This window comes from Peromyscus maniculatus, chromosome X, assembly GCF_049852395.1.
Source record: "Peromyscus maniculatus bairdii isolate BWxNUB_F1_BW_parent chromosome X, HU_Pman_BW_mat_3.1, whole genome shotgun sequence".
In the NCBI taxonomy this organism is placed as follows: domain Eukaryota; kingdom Metazoa; phylum Chordata; class Mammalia; order Rodentia; family Cricetidae; genus Peromyscus; species Peromyscus maniculatus.
In genome coordinates this window covers 137861587-137880396 of record NC_134875.1, presented here as the reverse complement: position 1 = coordinate 137880396, position 18810 = coordinate 137861587, and the positions used below count along the sequence as shown (strand labels likewise).

At 41.1% G+C, this 18810-nt stretch overlaps 1 protein-coding gene across 1 annotated transcript; it reads right to left on the bottom strand.

Moving 5' to 3' along the window:
* Positions 1–472: 472 nt before the first annotated feature.
* LOC102921710 (BTB/POZ domain-containing protein KCTD12-like) lies at positions 473–10156 on the bottom strand. The gene is made up of 2 exons (XM_006994903.4): positions 9345–10156; positions 473–3567 (listed from the first exon to the last, which is right to left on the bottom strand). Exon 2 carries the CDS (start codon positions 3559–3561, stop codon positions 2683–2685), a length of 879 nt encoding a protein of 292 aa, XP_006994965.1. The 5' UTR covers positions 3562–3567; positions 9345–10156; the 3' UTR covers positions 473–2682.
* Positions 10157–18810: the final 8654 nt, after the last annotated feature.

The following is an 18810-nucleotide window of genomic DNA, read 5'->3' as shown; positions in this document are numbered from 1 at the left end:
TTGGAGGTAGGCAGGACTGTCATGACAGCAACCATGGCACACCGAGGAAACTACAGTACAGCTGTATGCAACACCCCGCGGGTCTTGTTCTAGTCAGAACTTCTCCTAGGCTGCTTGCATTGGCTTTAGAGCACTCCATTCTGGGCAAAGGAAGCCTTGATACGCTCAGGGTTTCCATGTTCCTCTTCGCTTGGGAAAGGAGGGGGAGCACTCCCACAATGACTAGGCAAAAAGCTAATGGTGCTAAGGTCAGGCTTGTGATTTAGGTCATAGGGCAGATTTGCAATTGGTGGAGCTAGAAAATATGCACACGCAGCATTGGAAATGGTGGAATTACAATCTGTATACAAACACGCCTCATCCTTTTTCTTGCTATAAAATCAATGTGTTGACTACATTTTTTAGGTGGTTCTGACAGGTTTCTCCACACTCCCAGTACTACAATAGGCCCAGTAATGATGTCGAAATAGACTGGGTATATATAATCTTTATTATTCAGATTTTTAAATTTTTTTGAGATTTCATACATGAGTACTGTATTTACATCATTCCCACCTTTCCCTTCCCCCCAACTCTTCCTGTATCTTCCCAACTCCCTCCCAAGTTCATAATGTCATCTTCTTTAATTAGGATTGTTACATCTATATTTATTTACATACATATGTGTATAAAGAAATACAGCTGGGCAGGGGTGGTGCACATCTTTAATCCTAGCACTCAGGAGGCAGAGGCAGGCAGATCTCTGTGAGTTCAAGGCCAGCCTGGGCTACAGGGTGAGTTCCAGCACAGTCAGGGCTACACAGAGAAACCCTGTCTCAAAAAAACCAAAACCAAAATGATAACAACAACAAAAGAATGGAGAATATGGCTTCAAATTCATGTGCAATGACATACTGTTTAGGCCAGCTATAAATTGTGGAAAAGAAAGTGGACCGCATGGAGAAATATAAAATTAACGAGCCCTGGAGATGATCAGAGGAAAATCATATGGCCCTTGAGAGACAACAGAGAATATCAGCTATTGACAGCTCTCCAGACCCTCTGAAACTTTATTTGACTACATTTCCTTCCTTTAGACTCAACAGAAAAAATATAATAAATGTGAGCTTAAAATACTCAGCCACACCACTGACATATGCACATTTTCAAGTCTTTTTAAAGATTTATTTACTTTTATTTTATGTTCGTTGGTCTTTTGCCTGGATGTATGTCTGTGTAATGGTGCCAGATCCCCTGGAACTGGAGTTTAAGACAGTTGTGAGCTGCCATATGGGTGCTAGGAACTGAACCTGGGTCCTCCGGAAGAGCAGCCAGTGCTCTTAATTGTTGAGCCATCTTTCCAACCTCCTTTTAAATCTTTTTTTTTCAAGCTACTTTATGTGGGTTTTAGTTTTTTACAACTCAAAAAGACCTGACTAGAAACTGAATTAAAAGACAGTGAGAACAGTAATGATTTGCAGAGTAAAATAAGTGCAGAATAAAAGAGAGACAAGGCTATCAGACTTGCGTTCCGTTGCTGGAAAACTTTTCACAAGGGCGATGAAGATCCTTTGAAATGAGCCCTAACAAACTCTTTTTCTTGACTTGGTTTATAGTCTTTCGTAATTCAATCACTTATCTTAGATCCCTGATGTTTTCATATGAGGATGAACACTTGCTTTCTACCTGTTTGGTTAAAAAGTCACCAGCAGGGAGTCAGAAGATTAATTTCAGGGTTTTCTTTTTTTTTTTTTTAGTTCTTTCCTTGTTTCCCTTCTTTCTTCTCCCCTTCTCCCATCCCAACCTCCAGAAAAACGAACCACACACTCACACCCTGTCAAAAAACATAAACAAGTGAACAGTTGATAGGTACAGCCAATTATTTGACTAGTGAAAAGCCAACTAACTAATATATGCATATACTTACACAAAGCAACCTTTTGCCCATCATTCTCTTCCCTGCATATGCTTGCCTTCAATTCTAATGAAAGCTATTTTAGGACAGTTTTTTTTTTTTAATGGCACCGCTGTTCATGACAGAGGTAATAGCTATGATACGCCTCCTTACTATTTTCTTTACGTGAAAGCAAATTAAGTGCTAAGCCTTTTATTCTTAGAAATAATAGTCATACAATTGTTTGCCTAGCTTCTATCAAAAGTCCTTAGTAATTTTGGAATCGGTCGACATTTCTATGAACCTCCTACAGGACTGTTGTCAAGTTCTACTCAGCATGGTAAAATGTCTGCAAAGCACATGCACACTTCCTACTGTAATCTGTCGCTCAGCAATACAGAGTTTTACAAGTTGCAAGGTACATAATCAAGGTCAATGTGTGTTATTAAGAAACAGCTTGGAAGCCATGGCTTAATATTTCTCAATGCTTTTAGCTCTGTGGTTATATTTAATTGCATTCACTCCAGAAATACACTTCTCCTATCTATCCTGATGTACACCTTTCATTGCATGGCATCCCCTCCACAGCCAGAGAAGGTTGGTATACAGACAGACTGGAATGATGAATAAGAAGAAAACCAGCAAAGGTTCAAGTGGCTGTGATGAGAGAAGTGGCATTGTCCAAGATTATACAGAACACTCAGGAGCCTAGAGGGACTAGTGTGCCTGTTTCTAAAGGATACAGTTGGTATGGGAACAGAGGAGGGTGACTGTTTGGGTGTTTGTATTTCCTGGGTGATTTTTAAGTGTCACTCACGATAAAAAACATATTCAGTGTAAGAGGTCCAGATCCTGTCATCTGTTTGGTCGTGTGTGACAGTGCAGGTGCCAGTGGAGTTGCATGCTACCATGTGGAAGCCAGCATCAGCTAGTTTGTCGAAGGCTTGTTCCAGAAAAGTGAATTTGAGGTAGTATCGAGAAGTGTATCTCTCAGGAGGGCGGTCTGGGTCTCTGCTCTCATTCAGAGTGTCGCCGAACACTTCTTTGGCTAATGAGATCTTACCACACACCATGATTCTGGCCACACGGCGGAATTTGGCATCTGTTTGGCTGTCCCTGCCCAGAGTATAGGAGCCTCGATAGCCAATAGTGATGAAGCCAGCCTTCTTGAGCTCAGAACCAGTGGCAGCTGTCAGAACCATGGAATTATCAGGGCCACTGATATGAATGCTATTAGTTGAAGAGAAATTAAAAGTGGTGTCAATGCTGGGGGAAAGCTCTTCCAGATCAATTTGACATGAGTCGTTGCCAACTGAGCTGAGCTTGTTCATTTTAAGGGCCAACATCTTGGCCAGTTCTGGCAACTTAAAGTATTCCGCTTCCCTATGGAGCCGGCCACACTCTGGAAAGTGGTCAGGAAGCACTACCTGCAGATCTCTCATGTAGTCTAGGACATAACGAAAGAGAAAACCATCTCGATCTATGAAGAATCTCCCTTTGTTGTCCTGGATCAGAGAGCAAGGGTTCTTTCCACTGAACATTTCCCAGAGCCGGGAACCAGGAATGTTGATCAGAGTAGGGTAGCGAGTTATGTATACCTGGCCACCTACATTGAGTTCAATAATCTCAGGAAACTTGCTGCAATCCTCTGATGGTTTGACACAACTTGACTTTTCTGGCATGGCCATGTTGACCTGAAAAAACAAAACATTACTTTTGAGTAAGAATGTATAACATGGGGAGTCTGTTCATAAGCATCCATTTTCTTCATACATATATTCTGTAGATCAAGAAATCCAAGGCTGGGGAGATTGTTCAACCTGTAAAAACACTAGCCATATAATCCTGATGAGTTGTCTCATCCCGAATCAAAACATGGATTCAGTGCCATGTATCTGTAATACCAGATGCCTATAAGAGGTGGGGACAGGAGAATTTGCTAGAAGTTCATGTGGCAGCTAGTGTAGAGTGTGTAGCACATCAGGAACAAGAAAGATTCCATCTCAACAATGTGCAAGGAGGGAAGTGACTTCTGAATCTTGTCCTTTGACCTCCACATGTAGACCATGGTACACACGCATTCACACACACCTCACATTTATTGATGGAAAAGGAGAAAGAATAAACTCATGCAAAAGCGTAATCATTTGCCCATTAACTATGTTAACTTGAGAGCAGCAGCATAGAAAAGACTTCATGGTTTGGCTTTGCCATCTTTTCCCCCGTTTTGGGCTTCTGTCACCCTAGATAAGAGCTCTACCACCGAGCAAAAGCCCAGCCCTTTCTATGTTCAGAATCTCTTCTGAAATCCCCATGTGTCAGACAATATCTGTCATTTCATGGCAGGTTACCATAGTTTATGCAAGACCCCCTTTCTTCAATGTTTCTGTTTTTCCACTTTATCTTCTCAGCTCATTCACGTGCCTGTCTCTGACCCCAACACAGACAACCACGTTGGTATAGTTAGTGTGCATCTTCTTATGTATGTATTCTTACAAAAATGAATTTTAGGGTTTTAAATATATATGCTATTATATTATATATTTCCTCCCTGATTTTTTTCAGTCTTGGCACTATATTATTCAGATACCTTTTGTTGATATATTCATGTATATTATTCTCTTGTTTCTAATTATATTATAAGACCTTGATATGTTCATCTAACACATTTTATCAACCACACTCCCAGCGGCTGAAGCCTAAATTGTTTTAAACTACCTGTTCTAGTACACATCCCTGTACATGTTGTTTATGATTTCCAGGTCTTCGCCCCTTCCTATCTTCTAATCTTCAGCTCCATATTGGCAGCCCCTTGCTGACTGCGTTGGCAGCACCTCAGTTCTAGCAGGTTCAAAATTGCCTTTGTGTACGTGAAAGTGTTTTTTAAAAATAGAAATCATTATTATTTGTCTTCATGTTTTCAGCACAAATAGGTCACATTCTTTGACTTTTCTCTTGTTAGAAGCACAATTTTGCGTCACCTACATTGACATTCTAAATGTTGAGTCATCGTATTGATTCATCCCTCCTTATCCATATATGTCACTAACCTAGAAACCATTCCTTTGTGATGTCTCTTGGACACACATTATTCCTACTGACATGTGTTTTATACTGTGCACTAATGTAAGACCCTCCTAACAGCTTGTCTTTCTCTGGCTGTTCCACATTCACATCTGTCACATACACATTCATTTCCATAAAATATTCTAAATTCTGATACCAGATCAGTTGCTATGCTATCTTCTCTGTTTACTTACTGCAATTAAACGGTTCCAATTTACCCATATACCAAATACGAATCTCTAAACTAGTTGCATCTCCTCTTTAATGACAAGATCTTGTAACACTATATAGGACTTAGGTGCCGGGCCAACAGTGGCATACACATGTTTTTCATACATATAAGTATTAGCAGATACAATAAAAAAGAGTCAGTAAAATGTAGTAGTTAATAACGAGCTCTGTGGTCTTCTGCTTGAGTTTAGATACCAGCATAAGTACTTTTTAGTTATATGTTGGACAAAGTTTTTGAATCTGTTATTGAACAGTTTGTGGGTAATAAAAATAATGGCTTCATCAGCTAAGAAAAATACCCAGCAAAATAATTCGCCATTTTTACAATGAACACAGGTTAATAATATAAATGAAATTAAAAAAAACGAATCTGAAAGCTACGAGAAAATAAAATGAAGGCAAAAATATTGGCTCCAAAATTCCATAAGCTGGTCTTTGCTTTGCTCTTTGCTCATTAATTCAAGTTCTCATTCCCTTTGAAAGAATGGAGACATTAGGCACACTGGACCCATACCCAGTCCTTCAAGCTCATCCACTTTTTCATGCCTGTGTGCCTAAAACTTAGGATTCTGTATGTCTGAAATGTACTTTTTATTTGTTCTACTAATTCAATTCCTCTCTACTCCTTTCTTGTGAAATCATAAAAGAAGCTGGCAGGTTTGAATTAGAGTCCTGATTCTGGCAGTTATTAGCTGGGTAGCCTCGGGCAAACTGTGTGTTTTCTTCTCTGAGTCTCTATTTCTTTATCCAGAAAATGGATATAGAAAAAAAAAACCTGATCAATAAGATGAGAAGGAAATTGTATATGAGGTATAAAAGTACTTAATACAGTGTTTGCTGTGTAATAAGTACTTATCAGATGATTACTTACATTAGCTTCCTGAGCTTGTCTTCAATCGGTGATCTCAACCTTCCTAATGCTGTGACCCTTTAATACGTTCCTCATGTTGTGGTGATCCCCAACCATACAATTATTTTCATTTCATTGCTACTTCATAACTGTAATTTTGCTAGTGTTATGAATCTTAAAGGAAATGTCTAATTTAAAGGATGTCTGATATGCGCCCCCTGTGAAAGGGTCGTTTGACTCCCAAAGGGGTTGAGAACCACTGGTTTAGAAAAAGTGAAGTATTGCTTTCCACTGAGAAGGTACTCAGTGTGTCACAGCAATCCATTGAGATGCTGCTTAAATGATCCATCCTGTCTGACTTTCAACCCCATCCCTTTATATTCTGTGTTACTGCTGCAATTTAGAAATACTTGTATTGGAACACCTGACAGTATTCTGGAGTTGAGTATGTATGCAGCTGTCTGTGACTAATATAGCCTCAGATAGAAAGTAATCTCCATCTATCCTTCTTTGGGTCAGCAGCACTGTGAGCCTGGTAGGTAGCAAGATTGGAGTAGCTGCTGGATGTTGAGTAAAGCACCAGCGAACTCATGTTAAATAATAATGCCATTAACTTCATAATCCCAGAGTAGATGAGTAGAAATCCATTTCTAGAAATCCATTTTGAATGCATGTATGTGCAAAAAGAAACGTAACCGATTTTGTAGATTTCTGAATTTAAAAGGTGTTATTCTTCGAAAAATACTATCAAAAAATGAAGATGTTTTCCCCCATTGAACAAACAGATCATTTTTAAAAACAGCAGTGTTTTTTCTCCTTACTGCTTTAGATAAAGTTCTGTATAAGTCAACTTGAACTAGGCACTTAGAAACTACGCTTGCTCAAAAAGCATTGACTCATTGGGCCCACAGGTTAACTAAAAGCAAGGTGAAAGTTGGATGCCTCTGCCTGCATTCTGCATCTGTCTGTCTCATTTCCTTCAGCTGAAGGTGCTCAGGTGAATCATTGTCTTTAATCTTTCCTCTTGAGTCACCTTGGATCCCAGGATTGGAATGGCAGGAGCAGACCACCCTCCAGGAAAGGGAAATAATCCCTTACAGTCCATTTTGGATCAGAAACAAGAAGAAGCACATTGATCCCTCCACACAATAGGGTTTCTTCAGGTCATCTTACTGGACCAAAACTGAAATGGTCAAGCAGACCACATCTTGACTAGGGTAGTTTAATTATACATGCCTCTTGCCCTTTGTACCAATTCTCCCTCTTCTCAGCGTGGAGCACTGAATACATCTGTTTGCACAATTACTTGTTTCTCTGTCATATTGGTGATATATCCTGGGGGCAGATGCTGTCATAACCCAGTCTTCAGTCACGAAAACTTAATTAGCCAACGATCCAAAATCTTATGAATCAGTTATAGTCAATCTAGGGAAGTGGTTCTCAACCTGTGGGTCATGACCCTTTGGGATTTGAAGGATTCTTTCAAAGGGGTTGCATATTCTGCACGCCGGATATTTACATTACGATTCCAAACAGTGGCAAAGTAACAACGAAATAATTTTATGGCTGTGGGTCACCACAACCTGAGGAACTGTATTAAAGGGTTGCAGCATCAGGAAGGGTGAGAACCGCTGCTCTGGGGAGTCAAGCTGGGTAGTCTGTTTTGTCACTCATCTTAACAAAGCAGTGCTAGCTAATTTCAAAAGGACAGAGCCTTTACTCTGGGAGAAGAAATCCGAACAAAAGTCAGCAGAGAACAGCACCAGAACTTCAATTGCTGCCTTTCTCAAGCATGTTTTTAAACATGAATAGAAATTTCACTCTGAAACTCCACTTGTGACATTATTCCTCATAGCTAGCAATCTCAATGTGTTTGTTTGTTTGTTTGGTTTGTTTTTTTTTTGTTTGTTTGTTTGTTTGGTTGATTTGTTTTTTTTTTTATTTTTAGAAAGAAAACGGAAGTAATTTCTTTAATAATGAACAAATCCCGTTGAAAACAGCCCCTTGTGCCCTATGCCATGAAGTCAGGAAGGACATACTCCACAAACAGGAAGATGTTTATCTGTTTGCGGGGTTTTGCAATGGACAACTTCTTCCTCCCTTTCTCCATCCCAGTGTTCTCTGCTGAGCTGCTTCTGCTCACGGGGACACAAGCAAGCAACAAACGAACACAGGACTTCTTTTCATCGAACAACCGGCCAGCTTCTGAAATGCTTCCTTTTTTTTTCTTTTTGTGAGGGGTCTGGGGGGCAGAGGGCAGCCTTTCAAGAAACCCTGAAATGCCTCATTTAGTCTCTTTCGTGACTAAACCCGACTTTGATGAGGGTTTGTTGGTGGTGCCCTCGGTAAATCAAATAAGAGTCCCCATAAGGAGGAAGTAAATGGGTGACACAATACAAATGCCTTAAACCAGGGTGAAGAGAAGCCCGCTGAAAGCAGCTGCCTTCCAAGCCGCAAGAACTGAGTTGTGTGTTCTAGTGTTTCAAAGGCGGTGAGGAAACTAAACGACGTCTCTCTCTCCCTTTCTGGCTCGGGATAATTCTACTTGTAACCAAGATCCATGTTTTCCAAAAACAAAAGTCAGCTACAGCAAAGTACACCATACTGTGTGCTCGTCAATGGTACGAGACTGCCTGAAAATGTGCAGGAAGACATTTCTGAGAAAACCAGACACTTTATCAATAAACCAGTTTCCAGTTTTACTAAGCTTGAAATCCCTATGCCCTAATCCCCCCTTCCTCCCTCCCTCCATTTTCTTCCGGAGTCCTTCACTTTTCTGTTTCTACTGGCTTCTGTCCCTCTCCTCTTTTATACCAATGTGTTTTAAATATGCACTCCTTTGGAAGAACAAACCCACACATTTGAATTAGAAAAGCGATTCCCACCTTGGGTGCTGCTCCGATTCAGAGATCCTAGGAATCAAAGTAGTTAACAGCTAATCTGGACGTGTAAGCAAAGGGGGGAAAACAACTTTAAGAATTAAGTAACAGTTCTTTGCCTCAGCAATACTCCCTTCTGCTTCCAACTAGCTTGTCTCTGTGACTTTTTTTTTCTGCTCATAAAAGAATGTGTTAACGTTGAAACCCATCAAAATGCTTTACAAATTAACCGGATGCTGAAAACCAGTCTGAATTTCCCCTCAGAAAGCACTTGGGCTGCTTTAGGAGCTCTAAACTGCCTTACAGACACAGGTTTCACAGGAGATCCTCTCTCAACAGAAACAACAGCACAGCCGTGCCTAGCCCTGGCGCAAATGCAGAAGCTCTGGGATTCCCGAAGCAATGGACTGGAAAGGGAAGACAGGGAGGTTGATAGCATAGTTACCTTGAATCTCCAGCCACTGAGGTACCGGCCAAGCGAAGCTTCACGGCTCTGAGAGCTCAGCTCCCCCGAGGAATGCCTTTCTGTTCTTCCGCTCTCTTGCTGTGTGTGTGCTTTGGTGCTTGGGTTGAGTTTTCCTCTGTAAAACTAGCAGTCGTGGAAACCCTCCTCCCCTGCTATGACATACTTGACTTCCTCTCCAGCCCGGCCTCCTTACTCTGCAGCCCTGAGGAAGAAGCAGAGCAAAGCGGAGGAGGAGAAGAAGGAAGGCACGGAAGGGGGAGGGGGCGGGAAACAAAGGTGGTGGTGGCGGTGATAGGAGAAATTTTGTTCATCTTGGTCCCAGCAGAGCGAGCAAACCTTTTTGCAGTGACAGCTCCATGAATGATTTGTAAGGGTTTCGTTGTTTGTTTGTTTCTGAAGCAGGGCCTTCTTAACAAGCCCAGGCTAGCCTTGAAATTTACATCCTTCTGTGTCAGGCTCTGGAGTGCTGGGATGGCAGGTGTGGACAACCACATCCACTCTGAATGGAGTTTTCAATGAAGAATTGGTTCAATTCTGAACTTAATATTAAGTCTATTTACTTTAATGCACATAACCCTGCACGTCAGATAGTATGCTGAGTGCCAAAAATAAAGAAATACTGTACACATTTTTCTTTCTCGAAAAGAAATAAATTCACTCTGAGTGTTTAAACTGTTATGGACATGAAAAGCCAGTGTTGTAGGAACAAAAAGAAGCGATCTGGTGCTTTCTGGAGAAATCTGAAGGTTTCCTGGAGGATGAACTAAACTGAGTTTTACCAGATGAATGAGAATTAAACCACAAGAAGACAGAATTAGTATTGCAGGCAGCAGGAACAGTGTCAACAAAGACAAAGAAATGGGAAAAAGCACACTATGAGGCCTACATTCAACTGTTTTTGAATGCTAGAGTCAAGAAAGTAGGAGGCCTCAATCCTAAAACCCAAGTGAATGTTCTCCAGATGTGGTGTGGACCCAACTGAAAAGTGAACCCCTTACCCATCTAAGTTATTTTATTGTATGTGCATTTCTCTCCATATGCACTAGTGAAATCATTGGATTTAAATGTGGATCATTTTTTTTCAAAAATGTATCAACCCTCTCCAAATCTTAAACTTCTCTCTCAGTCATATAATAAAACATATTTCTGAGAGGTTGATTTTAAAATGCTTTGGTTTGGAGTGAGGATATATTTGTATGTAAAAAACAGAAAACCAGACTGAATAATATGGAGATATTTATTTTTTTATATAACAAATCTTAGGTCAGTTGTATCACTGGTAATTTTAATAACTGAATGAAATTCATTAACATTTCTCTCATTAATATATTTAACTGTGCTGATTTTTTTGTCAGCTTGACACAAACAGACATATCTGGGAAGAGGGAATCTCAATTCAGGAATTGTCTACATCAGATCACCCTGTAGGCAAGTCTCTGGAGGCATTTTCTTGATTCATAACTGATGTGAGAGGGCCCAGCCCAGTGTGGGTGATGTCACCCCTACACAGGTTGGTCCTGGGCTATATAAGAAAGAAATCTGAGCACACCATGAGGAGCAAGGTAATTAGTAGTATTCCTCCATGGACCCTGCTTCAGTTCCTGCCTCCAGGTTCCTTTCCTGACTTTCTTCAGTGACAGGTTGTAACCTGGAGGTGGAAGATGAAGTAAACGCTTTCTCCCCTAGGTTTCACTTAGTCATGATCTTTATCACAGCAATAGAAACATAAATAAGTGTGGTATTGTATTCCCCAAATATTGTGCATGCTAATAAACTTATCTGGGGTCAGAGACAGAACAGCCACAATATTAAACATAAAGGATAGGCAGTGGTAGCACACGCCTTTAATCCTAGCATTCCAGAGGCAGAAATCCATGTGTCCAAGGATACAGACAAGGCATGGTGACTCATCATGCCTTTAATCCAGAAAGCAAGCCTTTAATCACAGGGAGTAAAGCAGTTAGAAAGCAGAAAGGTATATAAGGTGTGAGGACCAGAAACTAGCAGCATTTGGCTGGTTAAGCATTTGGCTGGTTAAGCATTTGGCCTGGTTAAGCTTTCAGGCTTCTAGCAGCAGTTCAGCTGAGAGCCATTGGTCTGAGGAAACAAGACCAGCTGAGCAGTTGGCCAGGTGAGGTTAGCTGAGGCTTGTTCTGGCTCTCTGATCTTCCAGTGTTCACCCCAATACCTGGCTCAGGTTTGATTTTATTAATAAGTACTTTTAAGATTCCTGCTACAAATAAGCCATTGTTTTTGACATGTAAGCAACTCCCTTCATGCTCACCCAATGGCTTTAGCAGCTTCCCATGTTGCATAGGTATGCAACAAGTTCTAAAGACACAGAAGTGAATTAAAAGGCTGTGTTTACAGTCTAAAGCAGTTTGGTTTTTCATTCTAACACTAAATAACCTATGCTAGTTACATTTTTTTAAGTAGTAAAACCCTCTCCAGAAAATTTACCTGTATTCCCAGAGATTCTTACAGATCATATTCACCGTGATTATGTTATATGCGAGGGAAATGTAACATCATTGGCTTAATTTATTTTAAACCGTTCTCTGGGCTAGGGAAGGATGCAGTTCCCTCTGGTGAGTATGATGGGTAAAATCTGAAAAAGTAATCTGGGGCCAAATTTCCAAGTGGCAGCTAATAGTGTCTACAAGCCATTGTTTTTCCCCCCTTTGATCTCTCTCTCTCTCTCTCTCTCTCTCTCTCTCTCTCTCTCTCTCTCTCTCTCTCTCTCTCGTGTGTGTGTGTGTGTGTGTGTGTGTGTGTGTGTGTGTATGTGCACGCGCATGGGCACACACATGTATGTGTGTGAGAGAAGGCATGTATGATGTAACTACACATATATGTGCAGGTGTGTACCTGTAGAGGCCAGCAGAAGATGTTAGGGGTCCTGCTCTGTCACTGCCTCATTCCCTGGGGAGAGGATCTCTTACTGAACTTCGAGAGTCAGGGGGTAAATGAACATCACATATCTAGACTAGATGAAACTTTCCAGATTCAGGAGGGCCCCTTTCCAACCTTCTAGATGCAGTGAACAACTGTGAGGGGAGGAGAGACCTGCTGAGCTGCTGAAAGGAGATCTTTCAGACCTGTCAAGCCTGCAATTCACGGGCTGTTGTGAGTACCTGTTCTGGGAGTGAGTAGGTAGGTGTGTGCGTGTGCACACATGTGTGCATGTGTGTGTGTGTATGCACGCATGTGTGCATGTGTGTTTGCACCCCCCCCCAGGAAAAGGTCTCTCACACAACAGCAGCCTCTCAGATGCTTTCAGGACTCCTTTCCTAGCTGGCTCGGCTTCAACTGCTTCTGAAGCAGCCAGGTTTGACTTGTGTTTTGATAGGATCTGGAGAATAGCTCTTGGAATTGCTGTTACTTTTGGTGGAGTGGGTGTTATTCTAGTATGAACAAAAAAATTATAGGGGAAAAGGGGCTTGCAAAATTCTCATAGTGCTCATCTGAATTTAAAATTAATGGAGTACAATCATTAACTTTTAAATCATTTGACAAAACGATTTCTTGTTCATAATAGATAATGTGTGGCTTTCAAAGCAGTGTCATTCTTTGTAGCAGGAATTTTCACACCTTGGCACCTACATTCTGAACTCTTTGTGAGACAGAGTTATGTAGTGAAAATCTGTCTCCAAAAAAAAAAAAAAATGTTGCTCTCCGCACCATATTGGACTTGCTTCAGCCAGGCCTTCACACAGCCTAGCATGCTGGTCAGGGACCATTGCTCTGGCTTGGCTCCATCCTGAACTCCACTTTGAGTTCAATGTTGTAAATGGTGTGAGGTCTGTTTCAACTTTCTGGCTTCGATATGTTTGTGTCCAATAGCACTTGCTGAATAGTCCAATATCCCTTACCATGTTGGCATTAATCCTTGGTCAAAGATCTAATTCCAAATAGGTGAAGCACTCTTGACCTAGAACAAAGCTGCACGCATGCCGTTTTCTGATTTTAAATTATGTAGAAATCATTGACAGTCATGTCAGTGTGGTACTGGCATAGAACCTGGTTTATAGGCCAATGGAACAGAATAGAAAGCCAGGCACAAACCCAAGTGTGCATAATCAACCAATTCTCAAAAAAAAAAAGAAGTACACCAATAATACACAAGAAGAATTGATATTTTCTATGGTAAGTGATTGTCTCAGTTAGGATTTCTATTGCTTGTGATGTAGCACCATGACCAAAAGCAAAGTGGGGAGAAAAGGGTTTATTTCACCTTATGGGTCCACATCACAGTCCATCATTTGAAAAAGTCAGAGGAGGATGAAACTGAAGTAGAAGCTATGGAAGAGTGTTGTGTACTGGCTTACTCACCCTGAGTTGCTTAGACTTTTGTCTTAGAGTAGGATCACTAGCCCAGGGGTGGTACCATCCCTAGTGAGCTGGGCCTTCGGACACCTATTATTAGTCAAGGAAATGCCCACATTTTCTCAATTGTGGGTCCCTCTTCTCAGATAACTCCAGCTTGTGTCAAGTTGACAACAATAACTGGCACAGTAATTTGGGGATAACAAGATCTTCATATGTAAAGAAATTAGGTCTTTACTGTACATCATACACAAAAAATCAATTCAAAATGGAATGAATAGTTAGAAGGCCACAAACTAGAAAACAGATGAAAAGTTCCTGAGCAATAATTTTTCGGATTCAACATCCAAGACACCAACAATGAAAGCTGACATAAACCAGTGACACTATGAAAAGCATGTTTGCACAGAGAAGGGAATGATTAACAGAATGGAAGAAAACATTGGTAGGCCATATACCCAGTAAGAGCAAATGTAGAAAATGCACAAGTAACTCATTCGACTCAACAGCAAAAGCAGAGCAGCAAGCAAACAAAGCCCCCGAATAACCCAATTTTAAAGCCAGAGGAATTTAGACAAGAGGAAAACCAAACTGGAGGCAGGCATAGCCAGCAGATGCCATCTACCTAGGACCAAAGATGGCAGTAACTATATACTTTATATCAGTCACCAGTCATAACCTAATTAAACATTGCATGCAGCACTGAATCGCTGACACTGTACAGCTAAATCTGACACAAAAGTGTTGTGCTGGGCGTGGCTTCCTATCAGTTCATGGAGATGCTATTCCAAGACGCCATCGCTTGAAGAAAGTGAAACTCCAAGCTAAGCTATACCAGAAACGTATCCAGAACTTCAAGTTGCTACAAGCAGTTTTCAGCAGGATGGGTGTGAACAAAATCACTTTGGTGGATAAATTAGTAAAGGGAAAGTTTGGGGGAAACTGAATTTGTCAGATAGTTCCAGAAGCTCCTAAGTCAATAGGCTGTCTGCAGATTTTCACCACTCTCTCCTCTCCTCCAAATCCAACCCTGCAGTCTCACCCCCAGCTCTGGAGCAGACCACCTCCTGTGGCTTCCCTTACCTCCCTCCCTGCCCCCATCTCCAGTGGATCTTACAGATCTTCCCTTTAACCCCCTCCCTCATGACCACCACCACTCATCACTTTATCTCAGCTCCAAACTCCAGCAGGCATTCCCTGGGAACTTGCAGAACGCTTGTTCCAGGAAGGCAGGCAGGCTAACTGTACATCTTTCTGTCTGCCTCCTCTCCTTTAAATCCTATCCCATTCCCCACTTTACCTCCATCTCTGTAACAGACAACTTGCTACATCCTGTTCCTCATGGTGGACCACACAGATCTCCTCCAACCTCCTCATACTCATCCTGTTATCCCAGCCCCGAACTCCAGCAGGCATTCTCTGGGAACCCACAAGCCACGCCTACCAGAGAAGCAAGTAGGCTAGCAAAGCAGGTAGGCAAGTTCAGACTTCACTCTCCTGTCTCTCCTCCAAACCCAATCCCCCAGACTCATCCCTAGCTTTGTAACAAACTACCTGTTGTAGCCTCTTCTCTCTCTGTCTCTCTATCTCTATCTCTTTCAGAGAGAGAGAGAGAGAGAGAGAGAGAGAGAGAGAGAGAGAGAGAGAGAGAGAGAGAGAGAGAGAGAGAGAGAGACTGCTCCCATTCCCAGGAAACTAGGCAGGTCCTGCTTTCCTCCATCCTGTGAACCCTCTCAGCCTCCCCACTCCCTGAGCCCATCCCCATTACTAAGTGTCAGTTTCCAATAGAGAAAAACACAGTTTACCATGAACTACCAGTGTCCACACTTGCCAGGACTCCAGAAGATTTCCCTACTAAGCAACACACAGCCACCACATCCTCTAAGAACCAGAGGGGGCAACAAAAACCAAGGAAATTTGTAACATAGCTGAAATACAAGACAAAGACCTTAAAATAGCCATTAGGAATAAGATAGAGGTCCTTAAAGAGGAAATGAATAAATCCCTCAAAGAAATCTATGAGACGGGCAGTGGTGGCACATGCCTTTAATCCTAGCACTCAGGAGGCAGAGACAGGTGGATCTCTGTAAGTTAGAGGCCAGTCTGGTCTACAGAGTGAGATCCAGGACAGGTACCAAAACTACACAGAGAAACCCTGTCTCCAAAAAACCAAACAATAAATCTATGAAAACACAAACAGTGGCAGAAATGAATAAAAACATCAAGACCTGAAAGCAGAAATAGATTAAAAAAAAACTGAGGGAAATCTGGAAGTGAAACATTTAGGAACTTGAACATGAAACTCAGAGGCAAGCCTCACCAACAGAATATAAGAGATAGAAAAGATAAACTCAGGCACTAAAGACACAATAGAAGAAATGGACAGCCTGGTCAAAGAAAATGTTAAATCAAATAAACTCCTGGCACAAACCACCCAGGAAATCTGGGACACCATGAAAAGACCAAATCTAAGAATAATAGGAATAGAGGAAGGAGAAAAAAATGAAGTTAAAGGCACAGACAATACTTTCAACAGAATCATAGAAGAAAACTTCTCTAACCTAAAGGAGGAGATGGCTATCAAGGCACAAAAGCATACAGAACAACAAACACAGTGGACCAGAAAAGAAAGTCCCCTTGGTACCCGTTAATCAAAACATTAAATATACAGAACAAAGAAAGAATATTAAAAGCTACTAAGTGAAAAAGACCAAGTAACATATAAAGACAGACCTATTAGAAATTACACCCAACTTCTCAATGGAGACTCTAAAAGCCAGAATGGCCTGGACAGATGTGCTATAGATTCTAAGAGGCCACAGATGCCAGTCCAGACTACTATAGCAAGCAAAACTTTCAATCATCATAGATGGAGAAAATAAGACATTCCATGATAAAAAACAAATTTAAGGAACATTTATCTATAAATCCAGTCTTACAGAAGGGGCTGGAATGAAAGCTCCAACTTAAAGAGGAAAACAGAAGGAATAAATAATCCAGCAAATCAAAAGAAGGGCAACACACCACCACCACCACCACCACCACCACCACCACCACCACCACAACAACAACAACAACAACAACAACAACAACAACAACAACAACAGAAATGATAACAACAAAATAACAGGTATTACAGTCTCAATCTGGTACTGGCATCCTAGAGGATTCTTAGCAAGCCCTGGGTCTTCAGTCTACACCGAGATACCCAAGAACTAGATTGATTCTAATACCTGCAAAGGAATACTTCAGGAACAAGATAGATGAACTTGCCAGAAAGAATGAGGGCAAGCAGGTAAAAAGCAGAAGCTGCCTTCTTCCAGGTCCTTTTATTGTGGCCCAGATTTAAGGTAGGTCTTCCCACTTCAAATAATCCAGTCAAGAAAATCCCTCACAAGCATACTTAACTGCTTGGGTTTTAATTGATTCTAGGTATAGTCAAGTTGACAGCCAATTACAAGTACATCCCTTGTCAATTCGACATACAAGCACATTTCTTTGTGCCATGTTTAGTTTCTAAATGAAAATAAGAATCAAGTCATAATCTCATCTAACATGATATAACTATTCCACAAACAACTGAAAATGCCTTATATATTTTAGAATAGGTATAAATGTCCCTTAAGAGTACTTAGTTTTTTAGTATCTCATAAGATACACATTATAAAAACCACTGATAATGTCTCATTCTATATTATATTTCATGATAAAAATAGCAGGGTGGTGGTGGCTCATGCCTTTAATCCCAGCACTTGGGAGGCAGAGCCAGGCGGATCTCTGTGAGTTCGAGGCCAGTCTGGGCAACAGAGTGAATTCCAGGACAGGCTCCAAAGCTACACAGAGAGTCCCTGTCTCGAAAAAAAAAAAAAATAAAACACACATATCTGCTAAACACATGTGTATATATGCACAAACATGTTCATAGGACAAACATAGGTCAGAAATCCTCATGTCAGTTACAATTCTTGTATCTTTAACTGGTCACACAGCCTTGGCTGGTATTTATAATGTCTCCCTCTACTACTGGTTATGTAGTGCTATAGAATAATCTTTGTGTACACTGTGAAGATATGTTTTTGCCAGTGTGCCTTGTGATTAGTTTTATAAAAGGCTAAATGGCCAAAAGCTAGACAGGAAGAGGTTAGGGGGAATAGCCAAACTGAAAGAATGCAGAGGAAGTAGGAGACAAACACACTGTGCTGAAAAAAGGTACTGCCACATGGTAGAAATATGAGTCATAGTTAAGAAATATGGGTCAATTTAAGATGTAAGACCTAGTTAGTAACAAGCCTTAGCTTTTGGCTGATCATTTATAATTAATATTAAATCTCTGTGTGGTTATTTGGGAGCTGGCTGGTAGGACAGAGCTGACTGGTGGAATAGAGAAACACTGCCTATGGTGTATATTCACCCTCAGAAAACACCTCAACAACTCTTGGTTCTTTTTCTGGAGCAGTGACCCGTACCTTCATTCCTGAACAGTCTGTGCCCTTTGTCATTCTGCCTGGATTAGGCTGTTGCAGTTTCCCATTGACTTTAAATAACAGGATATGGTAGCACCAACAGATGCCCTAAAGGATCTCCTGCATTCAAGACATAATCCGTCTTACCTCCATTGTGGAGAAGCAATCAAATTTCTGTCTTAGTTAGGGATTCTATTGTGATAAACAGTATGATCAAATGCAACCTGTGAAGCAAAAGTTTATTTCATTTTACACTTCTACGTAACAGTCCGTTGCTCAGGGGTGGTGCCACTCTCCATAGGCTCAGCCCACTCAAATCAATCATTAATTTAAAATAATGCACCACTGGCCAATCTTATGGAGGCACTTACCCAATTAAGATTCCCTCTGCACAGATATGCCACTATTGCAACAGTGAACATATCTTGCCTAGTAGCTGATATTGTAACATACAGAGTCCCGAATTGGGTAAGACCATTGGTAACTTTTCTCCCTCAGTCTCTTGCATAACACCTTCCAGAACTGCTAAAGCTAGCCAGCAGGCAGAGTTTCCTGGTCAGTTCAAGATTGATTTCTCAGTTTGTTGCAACAAAAGTGTCTGATGTCTTTAGCTATAGAATCCTACCATCTTGTTCTGTTGGGCAGCCAAGAGTGGT